Genomic DNA, 14,353 nt, shown 5'->3' on the forward strand with positions numbered 1-14,353 from the left:
CATTCCATAGATTTGTTGGCACAGCTTGGTTAGAGAACCTTGACTGATTCCATGATCTTTAAATCAGTTATTGTCTGCACATAGTTGACCTTTAGAATTTGAGGTTAGAACTTCCTGAGTTCAGAGATTTTTTTGAAAGACTTTCCTTGATTATTTTTGCCTATTTCTATCATCAGTGTATTTACAGATGTTGTAATATAGCTTCTTGCCTTTTCTAATATCTCTCTGAAGCTCTTTGTTAAGTTCCTTCTGAAGAATGTTGTCTTCCTAGGTTTCAGCTTCTTTTCTCTTCTTGACAATCTTCATAGTTTGCTGTGACATCCAGTTTGCTTTCTTCTGTTTCTTCATCTTTGGCAGTCTCTTTCAAAATTTATCCTTAACCATTTTTTAAAATTCATTCAACAGTTCACCACTTTCTCTATCAACGAGATTTGGGACTTCAAAGCAATATCTGATGTTTTCTTTTTCAATTTTGGCTTAACTTGGACTTTAAACATGAACAGTTTATCTTTCCCACAATCAACATCTGGCCATATCTTGGATGCTATATTTGAGTTCCTCCAGCTCATTTTAGAAGTAATATAGTCAATAGATCAACATACAATATGTTTACGCACCTAAAATAATTCCATTTTAGTATAACAAAACAGACAGTACAAATAGTTAATATTTTAAATTATGTCCTTATGTACACCGTTCATGTTACAGTAAGTATATTTAATCAGTACATTGCCTTAACATACAATTTTAAAGTTTATATCAATGGTTGAAGATACCCAATACGAAGACTGATTTGAATGTTTGGTTGATGGCTTTGTTTCTCCAGAGTAATTGCAAAGAAAAACTATAACCAGTGGACACAAGTCAATTTCAAGACGTTATTTATAAACCTGAGTTATTTTCTCCATCTTTAGTTCAAATTAGCCATATTATAAGGTTTGTAGCAGATTAATTGAAAAACCTAAATGGAAGACACACAACTTGAAAACATTTGAGCCCCAAAGTATCTCCAAATAGTCACTGAAGAATAATTTGTAGTGTGAGAGAAGGGAAAAAAATAACAAATAGACAAAGAACAACTATTACACACACACACACACACACACACACACACACTCATACATTCACACACACAGAGAGAATGCATATACTACCCACTTGCACTGGTGAGATGGATGGCTATATAAATCGGAAAGAAGGAAGGAAGGAAGGAAGGAAGGAAGGAAGGAAGGAAAGGAAGGAAGAAGGGCACACTAGTGGAAATAAGTCAGATGTTATTTATAAGTGTGGCTATTTTCACAAGCTGTAATTCAAACTGGGCAAATTATTAGGTTACAGCACATCAAAACTGCTGTTAATTGAAAAGGAGGCTGGAGGGAACCCAAAGCTCACCCTCACTTGTTCTGTGCTTCACCTTATAGTCAAATACTAAGAGTAAGTAAATTAAATTAATCATTTAAAAATGTATGGTGGAAATTTAAATCTCATTTTCTTTCAACAGCTTAATTTATCTGCTACAATACTTTTTAATTATCCATTTGCAACAAGGGCTAGCAACTTTTTATTTGAAACCAATCTGATCACACTTCAATAAAATATGGTGTGTGAGTGTGTGTGTGTGTGTCTGAGCACACATCCATGTGTTCCTCTCTTGCTATTTCATATCTTTTAATTCTGGGTTTGGATTGCATCAAGGAATTACTGGGGTGCAGAAACCATGCATGCAGATTAAAAATGGTACACTATTGTGATACTCCAAAGCATTGTGAATTGTTAGATTCCCCACATGAAGTAGATGTGACTCTTACTTTCTGACTGGAAAAGAAACATGTGTATCTTCACAATCAGCAAGGTAGCAGCAATTGTTGATGCAATGATTTGCCATGGTTCCATCCCAGAGCATTTTTCATTCACCACATTTCTTGTTTGGTTTAAGTATTGCAGGAAGATATGACGGTATACAGTAAGAGTATCCTGGAGAAGAGAACAGACAGACCACAAAACAGAATGAAAACAAATGTCAATGAATAAACTTACATGTTCAATTTTTTGGACAATATTTTTATCTGATTTCCCATGACAGGTTAAAAACAAAAGACTGCACAAAAAAAGAAGGCGATCTGGGGAGAGTAACAATTTGTCCCAGACAAAAGCCACTTCAAACAAACGAAGCTCTCACATCACTGGGGAGTTTCTGAGGAACTTAAATACCTTAAGTATTATGGTTCCAAACTATTAATTAAAGCTTTTGTGGAGTCAGAATTGCAACAAAAAGCCTACAAAGCTTTAAGAATATTTGTATCACATCCAGAAGTGATATTCAGCAGGTTCTGGCCAGTCCTGGAGAACCAGTAGTGGAAATTTTGAGTAGTTCAGAGAATCAGCAAATCCCACCTCTGACTGGCCCCACCCCCATCTATTCTCTGCCTCCCACTGAGTCCCAGCTGATCGGCTGGGTCTTCTTTTGTTGCCCTGAACAGGAGAACAGAGCTGGAAAGCAGGTTAGTGGGGTAGGGAGGGAATGGGGATTTTACAGTAACCTTCCCCTGCCACGCCCACCAAGCCACGCCCACAGAACCAGTAGTTAAAAAAAATTGAATCCCACCACTGATCACATCCCTTTGAAAGAAATTTCATAATGGAAAATATGCTTTCTTTTGCCTTTATAAAGCAAGGCCCTTAAGTAAAACTTAACTTGACAAAATAAGTTGAGTCTTCTGGTGTCAAAATACAATTTATTGTTCAAACCCCAACTCTGAGAGTGGGCACTCCTTCTACTTCCCCTCTTTTAACCTAATTTTCTCTCAATCAGTCTCATAATGATTTTTATTGGTGAGAAGCCCACGTGACTTTGTCAAAGGTTTCTAGCGTCACCAAGTCAGAACTCAAGCAGGTTTGTAGGTCTGGCTTAGGTTTTGCAGTACTGCGATCAGCCTTAGTGTCATGCTCCCGTCGCAGCCTGAATCTGTAGAGGATGATGAGCCCACTTGAGATAGAGGGGGAAGCTTCGTTGGCTTCGGAGGAATGTGGGGAAGAGCAGGCCGAGGCAGCCCAGGGCCCCTCAGGATTGGGACGGCTTGTCAGTAGGGAGGAATGGGGGCAGGATGACCGAGACCGAGGGCAAGCAGTGGACATGAGGAGCAATGGAGCTCAGATGATGAGCAAGGATCGGCACCTCCTGATCCCCGAGCATGGAGAATGGAGAGAAGGTGAGAACAGCGCAGGCCGACATGACTCAGGAGAGCGCCCCGCTCCTCTTCACAAGGCACCCCTGGGGACTGAGTTTTAAGGAGATACTGTGGGGAGGAGCGTTTGTTGGGAATTGGTACAGTTTGGTGTGCCAGTAGACATTTGGCGTTTGCAGGACTGCTTGCTTCTTCCTGACTTAGTGGACTCAACGCCTTATTCCTGACTACGTGGGTTTGGTACCTTGTTCCTTACTTTGTGGATTCATTGTTTGTTCCTTGGTACATGGACTCATTCTTCTGTTCTTGTTTCGCTGGACTGGGCACAGCCAGAGGGGTGCACGTATGCTTTGCTCTGGGACTTGTCAAAAACATGGGAATGTTTGGGGGGAAATTTGCAGCATTAAAAGGGAGTTTGAACTCTCAGCTGGCTGTGTGACCTTCGTGTCTTGTCCCCGGTCATCACAATTAGCAATTAACCAGGTATCTTATGCAAGTCAACATGAAGGCTTGTCTTCAATAATTCATTCTCGCTATGTTGCTTCCTGAAGGACACAATGGCGCTTAATCTGAAGTCTCCATACAATCCTCATGACAAATGGCCATTAACAGGTCTGTCCTCCTTCGGTGCACTGGTCAGGCTCCCTAAAGTGCTTGTCCATCGAGTATAACCAGGGAAAAAAATGGAACTAGCTGACGTCTTTAGCTAAAGAATCCTCAAGGAAATACCTTAATACAGTGTTTTTCAACCTTAGCAACTTTAAGACATGCAGATTTCAACTCCCAGAATTCTCCTGCCAGCATATTGGAGCATTAGGAGCTGTGGTGGCACGGTTTTTAGAATGCAGTATTGCAGGCTAACTCTGCCCACAGCCAGGAGTTCGATCCTGACCGACTCAAGGTTGACTCAGCCTTCCATTTTTCTGAGATCGGAAAAAGATTATTGAGGACAATATGCTGACGTTGTAAACTGCTTATAGAGAGTGCTCTGTAAAGCACTATGGAATGATATATAAGTCTAAGTGCTATTTTATAATATTTGCATTCATTCATCTAAGTGCTATTGCTAGACTGGAATTATGGGAGTTGCAGTCCAAAGTTGCTGAGGTTGAGAAACACTGCCTTAATAAATAGGACTATAAAATCAAAAGCAGCTCATTGGAGCATCAGAAAATAGATGTATTTATCAAAGTGCCCTCTCCTCAATACAAAAGGTACAATAAAACTATTAGAGAGATAAGCAAAAGTTGTACCATTCAGCTAAAGATAAATTTAAAAGTGACAATATATTTAAAAGTGATGTCTTCTTCAAGTTTAACTTACTCTCTGATAACTTCAAGGATACTATATATCCATCCATGTAATTTTCTTGACAATATGAAAGTAGTTTAACGTGTCTTTGTTTAGGATGTATTTGCGGGAACCAAACAGTCTTGGATTAGAGTTGAAATGAATAGGGAGATTGTATCAGCTCCCTTGAAAAGGACTTTGACTGGGGTATTGCCACGTAAAAGGTTCCTTGGGTACTCATCAACCTAGCCTCTTTAGATATGAAATATTTGCAAAGATTTCCAATTATGATTGCCGAGTGGAGGCACATTCTCTACAAAGCAATTCCTTGCATTGGTTCTCTTTGAAAAACTGGTTTGAGGATTTCAAACCCTTGAATAATTCATCGTACCTGCAAACAAGCTTTGAAAGCATCGGAGGGCATTAAATCATCAACTTTATTATGTTCCTGATTTAAGTGCTACCTGGCACAAGCCTCTGGAAAATACTAAATGGACTACAACTTTCCCTCAACTGGGTACTTTCTAGGCATATGTAAGTACAAGCCAACATAGCTGAAAATGATAAAGACAGAGCCTCAATACATTTGGAAGGCAGATAGTTGGAGGCAGCTAGAAATACTTTTTTTTTTTTTTGTGAGAATATAAGCAGGCTATCAAAAAGTGTAGTCTGTCACCAAAATGAGCATTAATCCAAACTAAACAGCCTTGATGTTCTTTGCAGAAAGTGGCTGCATCATCCCTTCAACTTTTTTTTACATTTGAATCTGTATAAGAATGAACTTTTTCCCAGGGAAATATACCTCCAGTTATTCTAAATGCTGTACACAATGACTTCAATCCAGATAACATCGATATGCGATGCAAGATGTTTTGCACGATGACCTCGAGATCCAACACAACAGTTTAGTTTCTGGCTTACCCTGTAACCAAAATGAAACCAATACTCTACTGCAAGAATTGTGCTAAATAGAAAATTATTTTCAAGATCATTTTAAGAACATCATGAGCTACAATAAAAGCAGAACCATCATTTTCTATTGCTGTAGCTTTATGATTATACGGTATTCCCCAAGTGTTGTCAATGAAGTCTGCTTTATCCAGCTCTCAGGAAAGCTTTGCTCCAGAAACATGCATTAGTGTTGGTGCATTCTACTCTTCAAACCTGTTCTTCAACTTCTAGCTGACTTAAGCTCATTTTAGAGCAGGTCTTCCCAAGGTGTGGCGTTTTCCTTTAATTGGGATCCGCAGAAGAAAATGCATAAACAACTTTTTCCAAATGCATGCTCTTCAAATATGTTGAATGAGGATTTGCATCATTTCCACACAACATGGCCAGCACTTGAGAATGACAGGAACTATAATACAATGCATCTAGAACAAGGGTGTCAAACTTGTGGGTTGCCCTGGAAACAGTGAGGACATAGTGCCTCTGCCAGCAAAAATGGAGCTCCGTTTTCGCTGGTAGAAGGCTGCATGAGGCCATCGCGACTGAAAATGGAGCTCGGGAAATGGGCGTTGGTAAATTTAGCTGTGAACGCCGTTTCTATCTATGCTGCGAGAGAGCCCAGGATGGGTAGACTCCTTCTTATGATGTCATTAAGCTGAGTCTGTACTTGTATATAAAAAGCCAGCCCCCGTGGAGAATCCCCAGCTTTGGCGAAGATACTTGACAGACTGAAGAAGTGTCTCTGAAAGCAAACAATCCAATACATTAACATGCCTTACCATCTCCGGACGAACCAAGGGAGGGGCTGGGCTCTCTCGCAGCATAGGTAGAAAGGGCGTTCACAGGTAAATTTACCAACGCCCATTCTCATCCATGCTGCAGCGAGAGCCCAGGATGGGACATACCAAAGCTTGCATGTCCACGGGCGGGTCCTCATCTGGCTAATCACTCCAATGGTGGAACCACTCATTGAAGAACCTGACTGCTGAAAGCTGCCGTCGCTGAGGCAAAGGAATCTAGACAGTAGTGTCTGATGAAGGGAGACAGGGATGTCCACGTGGCCACTCTGCAAATCTCTTCCAAGGATGCCTGGGTGGCCCAGGCGGCTGAAGTGGCTGCACTTCTGGTAGAGTGCGCCGTTAGACCACAGAGTACCGGAAGAGCCACCGCTTGTGGGATGCATATCCTGGCTTGTGCGATGCACATCCTGACCCACCTGCTAATGGTAGGGGAAGAGGCCTTGCTCCCCAAGTGAGAAGGTGAAAGGAGACAAACATAGCTTCTGTCTTTCTAAAAGGGGAAGTGCGCTTGATGTAAATTCTAAGAACCCTTCTGACATCTAGAGTATGCCACTTGCGCTCTAAGTCATGGTGTGGAAGGGGACAGAAGTCAGGTAACACAATGTCTTGGGACCGGTGGAACCAAGTGTTAACCTTTGGGATAAAGGAGGGATCCAGACGGAGAACAACCCTATCATTGTGAAAGGTGCAAAGAACCTGCCTGATAGAAAGGGAAGCCAGTTCTGACACCCTTCTGGCTGAAGTGAAAGAAACGAGGAAAACTACGTTTAGAGTTAGGAATTGGAGAGACACTGTTCTAAGGGGTTCAAAGGGGAGCCCCAACCCAGAAGGCTGGCATCTGTGGTAATCACTAGCCTGTCTGGTTCCTTGAATTGGAGCCCCTTCCAGAGGGACAGGGAGATCCAATTGAGGGACCGCTGGGCCTGTTGAGAGAGCAGGACCTTGATTGACGAGTGGCTGGTTCCTGCTCGTTGAAAGGGGAGCAGGAACCATTGAAGCAATCGGGAGTGAAGCCGTGCCCATGGGATGTTGCCAATACAGGAGACCATCTTCCCCAGTAGTTTGGACAGCAGCGATGGTGGAACAGTCTGTTGTTGTTGAATCTGGCTGATGATCTCTGCAAGGCTTTTTCCATGATCTGGAGACAGGAAAACCTGCACAAAGTTGTGTCGATGACTGCTCCCAAGTGTAGCAGTTTGGTCATGGGTGAGAGATGGCTCTTCTTGGTGTTGATGGAAAACCCGTGGCTTTGGAGGAAAGACAGGGTAATTTGCAAGTCCCAATGGGCCGAGTGGATGGAGGAGGACAGCATCAACATGTCACCAAGTAGCAATGGATCCTCACTGGAACAGAACAGAGTGAAGCCACCAATGCTGCTAGAATCTTTGTGAAGACCCTTGGAGCCGATGAGAGGCCAAAGGAAAGGGCTTGATACTTGAAGTGGGCATTCTGGTAACAGAAACGGAGAAACTGGCAATAATGAGGCCAGGGGGGGATGTGGAGGTAAGCCTCCATGAGATTAGTGGAAGAGAGGTCGCCTTCCCGAATGCTCTGTAAGATAGAATGCAGTGTCTGCATTTTAAATCACCTGTATTTGACAAATTGATTGAGAAATTTTAGGTCAAGGATGGCTCACCCCCACCCCACCCCCGAGGCTTTCGGAACAATGAAAAGATGAGAGTAAAATCCACGTCCCCATTGTAAGGTGGGAACTGGCTGAATAGCCCTTATGTCAAGTAGGTGTTGAATGGCCAAATTCATAAGGGCTCTCTTTGAAGTGTCCTGTGAAACGGAACAAATCAAAAAAAAATTCTGGGGATGACGATAGAAATTCCAATTGTAGCCCTGACCTAACAGTGTTGAGCACCCAGGCATCCATCGTTGACTCCTCCCATTTGGAGGCAAAGAAGTCTAAGCTACCTCCGATGGGTGGGGAGAATGAGGTATTACTTAGAGCGACGGAAGGCACGACCCCACCCCGAAAGGGCCATTTACCAGCAGAAGGTTGTTGTCTGCCAGGTGGTTCTTGACATTGGTCTTGGCGTTGAGAATACTCCCTCTGTGGCCGAGGAAAGCGAGAGGTGGACTCCGCCAGAAAGGCAGGTGGGCGATAAGGAGCTGGGCGATAGTCAGCTTTTTCCCGAGGAGGAAAGAATTTTACATTTATCTCTGGTCTCGATGAGATACGGCTCTAGAGCGTCGAAAAGCTTCTCTCCTGCGCAGGGGGTAGAGGCCAGCTTCCATTTGTGGCGTGACTCCGCCTGCCAATTTCAGAGCCATAGAAGCCTTCTTGCCGCCACCAAAGATGCCATGGCGGAATTGAGGGTGGATCCGCAGTGAATTCCGCTGCTGCTATAATTTTGTTAAGGTCCTGATGAGACCTGAGGTCAGAGACAGGCAATTGGTCCTGCAGCTGGTGCAGCCATTGTCGAGATGCCCTCGTGAAAAATGATGCAGCGGTCGAAGCCCGAACAGCCCACGCAGCTGCTTGGTGGTTGCACTTGAGGGTCTGTTCGGAACACTTGTCCTCTGGTTTAAGGACATCATCTGGCTTGGTGGGAGTGCCAGAAGAGGAGAATGATGTCTACTGAGGGCACTGCAAGGGCGTTGGCTAGGGATGTGCTGACATTGTAGAACCGCTTGTCCAAAGATGATGGAGGACCTGCCGAAGGGGAAGCGCACTGTTCCTTGACCATGTCGAGAAACAAAAGGGGAGAAGGCAAAACCTCCGCGTGTACTACTCGCTTGGAGAAGAGCGAGTCTCCTTGCCCAGAGGGTTCCCCTTGTGGTTCAGGTGCTGCTTCTTCAGGTGACAGCTTGGCAGTGACCAGGGCCTTGCTAAGTAGGGGTTTAAAGAGGGTTGGTTTAAAGACTAATGCAAAGATGGGCTGATCTGGACGAGAGTCTTCTGCCTCTGAAAGATTGCGATTACAGATTTCGCCCTCTTCACACTCTGAACGAGAGGAGCAACTGTGTTCAGATGAGGAGGCACCCTCTTCCCCTTCATACTCCTCCCATTCTGCTTGTAAAGAATGGACTTTGAGGTCTTGGGGTCTGTGGAAATCTCATTGCGGAGGTAAGGAAGCCATAGACTAAGAAGGGAAAAGGGCCTGAACCCTTTCCATAAGCCAAAGAATCTGTTGAAAACCTTCAGCCAATCCCTGTCTAATGGCTAAGAAAACAACATCTTGGATCTCCCTGGGCCTGTTATCAAAGGTAGTAGAGGGCCAAAGGCCAGCTGCAGTGGGCGTGAAGGTGGCTTCCGGCCTGATCTGGGAGGCCTGAACTCTGGAGGGAAGAGAGGGGCATAGGGCCCAGAAGTTTGCTGGCAATATGGCCCAGACCTGCTGAAATCCTGAGGATCTAGTTGTTCTTTAAATGCCTCAGGGGATCAGACCGGGGGGGGGGGGTCCAAAGGCTCCATGAACAACTTCCCCTCCCCTGGGGGGGCTTCTCTGGAAACCCTGATGTTCGGCTGGCTGGGAAGCCTGTTGCAGTTGCCCTCTCATTTGTTCAATAGTCTTGTTAAATTGTCTCTCTAGAGCCGCATGTCTGTGTTTCTCTGCCTTCAACTCAGCCTGAGTTGTCTTCCTAGAGGCTAGAGTCTTAGCTCTGATTTTTGCAGCCACTTCCCTCTGAGCAGTATGTTGTCTGCGTCTTTTCATTTTAGTGGGTTGGAGGGCCTGTTCCACTTTGGGGTGGGGGGAAGCTCTGCATGAGCACTGTCCTGATCCATTTTAAAATAAGCAAGGCTCAAGCGTTGAGAGAATAGCTCTCAAAAGTGCTTAAGGATGGCAGAGGGTGGAATTGGGTCTTTGGAGCCCTGAAAATGGCCGCCGGGCCACTTAAAATGGCCGCTCACCTCTTGTCTGAAGAGACTACACTCAAAGATGGCCACTGCTCATTGATGGCTCCGAGAAGTGAATTTCGCTCCTTAGGCTATTGCAAGCCCCGAGCAATCAGATCAGCCAGAGAAGGAAGAGATCACCTCCCATGCGATCAGCTGGCTGGCTCTGTTATCAGTTTGCCGATCAGTTTTACGATTGGACAAACTGTGGCTATGGGGAAGGTCTCAGACTCTTCCCTGCTTGCTTAGCAGCTCTTGGGAAAACATTTATCCCAACGTTGTAGGAGAACAGAGCCCCCCTCTCCTGAAGTTGCAGCTGCAAGGGTAGCTTCTGTAGACAATCACTAAATAAAACGCTAGCTTTCAGAGACATAGCTTGTGACTTAAAGAAGCTGAGTCGAAGCTGGGGATTCTCCTGGGGGCTGGCTTTTTATATACAAGTACAGACTCAGCTTAATGATGTCATAAGGAGGAGTCTACCCATATCCTGGGCTCTCGCTGCAGCATGGAGGAGAAGCCATGTGCAGCCCCCGTGAGCTCCATTTTCGTTGGCAGAGGAGAGGGCTGCAGAAGAAGGCTGTCACGGGTGAAAACAGATCTCAGAAGGACCGCATGCAACCCCCCCCCAGCTCCATTTTTGCTGGCTGAGGGCTGCAGGCCATCGCGGTCCAAAACAGAGGTCAGGAGGACTGCGCACAGCGCTCCCCCCCCCACCAAATTCTGTTTTCACTGGCAGAGGACTACAGGAGGTCATCATGGCTGCATGCCCCCCGCCCCGGGCTCCATTTTCACTGGCAGAGGCACTGCAGGCAGGTCCTTCATTGTTTCCAGGGTGGCCTCACGGGCCAGATCTAAGCATCCCGTGGGCCAGATCTGGCCAACGGGCCTTGAGTTTGATACCCTACTTTAGGGCTATCTGGAACGTCTACAACCAACCATGCCTTCATACCTTGGCTTGTCCCCAAGCCATTCATTCTCTTGCCTTCCAAAGTTGTCTTGAGTACATTTATAATTCTTCTACATTTCTATGTTTTTCTAGTAACACCTGTACACCAATCTGCTTTGTCTGCAACAGTAAACAAAATTGGTATTTTTGATGTTCTTTAAAAGGCAATTTCAACAGAATTACCAAGAAAGCCAACCGGTAAATCTATCTGTTTTGTTCACAGGCACCTTTTATCTTAAAAAGCTTTTGTTCTTCCTTTTAGAAAGGTTCAAAGTCCCATCTGCTGCTTATTAGGCTGTTTACACAGATCTAATCAGTAAATCATGCTAAGGTCATACCTTCAACCAGATTATCTAAGATAGCAAATCTCTGACGTGAACTATGGCTCCATTATTAGTCCCACGTATATTATACTGCCAAATCTTTTTACAGCACTTTTGCACAATATAGAACAGATACAAAAATGCAAGGATTCCATCTGCCCTGATTTAGCCTTCCAATCTGTCCTCTTGCACATTTTAACAAGCATTCATTCTAATACAACTACAGTCACGTTGAACTGGATTTTACCTGTTTGATCTTATTTACCCTTCACAGAAAGAATACATTTTATTCATTAGTGCATCTTAGAGAATCAGTTTGTCTCAGCATGTAAATTAGTATTACAGAGGAACAATACCTTTTTCTGTACTTTTCTTTTTATTTCTTTTCTCTTTTTATGTGAAACAGTAAACAATTAACACTCAAAAAAGTACATCTCTGATTAATAACCTGATGCTCATTCATGCTTTACTACACTATCCAGATATATTTTGAAAGCTTTAATTATTGCTGTGCTAACAGTTTAAGCTGTTTTTTTTAATGAAAAACCAGATCCATATGACAGCCATTCACGCAGACTTAATGAAAAGCTGTCCCGTATCATTTAATTTTTCAGCATTTTTAGAAACAAATTATCATGATGAGAAACATAATTGCGCAACTGAAAGGCAACATTTACCTAGCTAATTAGCAAAGTATATCACATTTTCTTTTGAGCATCCTTATTCAGCCTGTGTGTCCTGTAAACTGCTTAGGGCAGCTTTACTGCCAAAGAAAATGTTCAACAGGTATCAGGAAAACAATAGGATTGGGCAATGCTGACATGTTTTACTGTGCAAAAGACTGCATTACTGAAAGAATCTGGACATTCAATGATAGAACAATCAATTCACTTTCTTCAGTCTATTTCTGAGAAGTGCTCTGCAATTGCAGTCATTGCCACTTTCCTATACTATGGAGAAATTACTCACTTCTTCCAGTTTTGTGGACGCAGTCAAGTGTTCTTTTGTTTATTTACCTATTTATTAAATTTATTTGGCTGCCATCTTGCTGCGAGGAGACTTTGGGCGGTTTACCATACAATCTATTAATTGTTATACCTCTTCAATCGCCAAGCTAAGCCTGAATGCACATGCCAATTTGGTGGGAAAGTGCAACAGACCAAGCACAGATTTCAAAACATATACTTTGATCCATCCATACCTAACCTCTTCTTTGTCATGCATCTTGAGGAAGTTATACATGATTTCCTGATAGTTCCCCACAGAAGCACTAACAAGACCCAAAACCTTAACCCAAATCTGTGTTAAATACCTTCCTAATATATCAGCTTCTCTCCAGGAACTCAAGCTAAATGGTGCTTTCTGTATTCTATCAACACTAAGCACTTACAAGGCTTATTACTCACTTGGAGAAACAGCAGTGTGGCATAAAACAGCTGTATGCAAGTACTTTTCACTGGGATTTCAAAATGCTGATACAGGCAGTCTTCAACTACAACCACAACTGAGCCCAAAATTTCAGCTGCTAAATGAGACACTTAAGTGAGTTTTGCTGCATTTTACGACTTTTTATGAGACCAGTTTTTACAATCTTTTTCACATCACTATGGAAAAAGAAATATAGGGGGGGGGGAAATAGCTCCACAATCATTAAGTTAGTCAGAACAGTTTTCTAACCATGGAAAGATCACTTTTTGATACCATGTGAACTGGTATTTTTTCTAGGCAAATTAATCTAATGGATGTAGGTATTATTCAGTATGCCCTGGAAAAATATACATCTCAATACAATTAGCCAAAACTGCACAATAATGTATTTGTAATTAGCATCCATTAGTTACGAAAGAACTTCTGAAATGAGAAGTCTTCTGCATTGAAAAATGTTCCACCCCATCGCCTTGGATGCTCTTCTCGACTTTTCAACCAAACTTCCAGAGGGAGGAATGTCAATTATAGTACTGTACTGCAATTCTGTGCTTACATCATATTTACCACAACTTAACAAAAATGAACACAGTTCATTTTTCTCTACCTCTCATTTAGCGGTTAGCAGAATAATTGTTTCTTGTTTCACAAGCGGTGAAACACGAAACAGGAAGTACCAGGTTGTTCTTCAGTCACAGCAAAAGCTGTATTATCTCAGGGTGGAGGAGGCGCGCCTGAGTAAGTCCAATCTTTTTAAACACAAAAATGAGCCCGGACAACTTTCCAGTATTGAGATTTTAGGTTATTAGTGGGATTCAATTCAATTCACTTTATTACAGTCATAGACCAGAGATAGATGATAGATAGATGATAGATCGATAGATCGATAGATCGATAGAAAGAAAGAAAGAAAGAAAGAAAGAAAGAAAGAAAGAAAGAAAGAAAGAAAGAAAGAAAGAAAGAAAGAAAGAAAGCTTTATTGGCCAAGTGTGATTGGACACACAAGGAATTGGTGGAAATGCTCTCAGTATGCATAAAAGAAAAGATACATTCGTCAAGAATCATAAGGTACAACACTTAAGAGACCAGAACAAATAAAAACACTCAACAAATATACAGTGGAGCCTTGGGTCACAACCGTAATCTGTTCCCAGACTCTGGTCGCAACCTCATTTGGTCATGTCTGGGAAGCACGAACGACTGCACATGTGCGCAGCCCAAAAAAATGGCACCGAAGGGGAAATCGGCACGGAAAGGGAATCTTTCCATGCCCAATTTGTTCACCGCCCGATTTTTGAATTGTGACCTGATTCAAAAATCGGATGGATTTTTTGTTCACCATCTGATCTGGTCGCAAACAGGAGCGTTCGCGACCCGAGGTTCCACTGTACAATTAAAAATTCTAGAATAAAATAATAAATAAAAAATAAAATCTATCATAACAATTACACATGGTCTAACTATACTAAAATTTTACAATCCATAAACTGTGTGGCCTGTAGTCAGTTTAATACTAAAAAGGAAAGGAATAAGCAATGCAAAAGGTTTGCCACATTTGTTGTATAAAATAGCTGTGGTGGATTAGACAC

At 43.0% G+C, this 14,353-nt stretch overlaps 2 protein-coding genes across 2 annotated transcripts in view; one reads left to right on the plus strand and one right to left on the minus strand.

Annotated features, from left to right (window-relative positions):
• Positions 1-14,353, minus strand: part of SGPL1 (sphingosine-1-phosphate lyase 1) — a 52,576-nt gene that overhangs the window by 36,160 nt on the left and 2,063 nt on the right. The window contains exon 2 of the mRNA XM_026681248.2: positions 1,809-1,974. Within this exon, the coding sequence (XP_026537033.1) occupies positions 1,809-1,974 (166 nt within the window). The remainder of the gene's footprint in view (positions 1-1,808; positions 1,975-14,353) is intronic.
• Positions 1-14,353, plus strand: part of LOC148130821 (uncharacterized) — a 39,469-nt gene that overhangs the window by 1,179 nt on the left and 23,937 nt on the right. The window lies entirely within an intron of this gene.

The sequence above is a fragment of the Notechis scutatus genome, chromosome 4 (assembly GCF_049901735.1).
Source record: "Notechis scutatus isolate UNSWTSFEM ecotype Mainland chromosome 4, rNotScu1.2, whole genome shotgun sequence".
NCBI lineage: Eukaryota > Metazoa > Chordata > Lepidosauria > Squamata > Elapidae > Notechis > Notechis scutatus.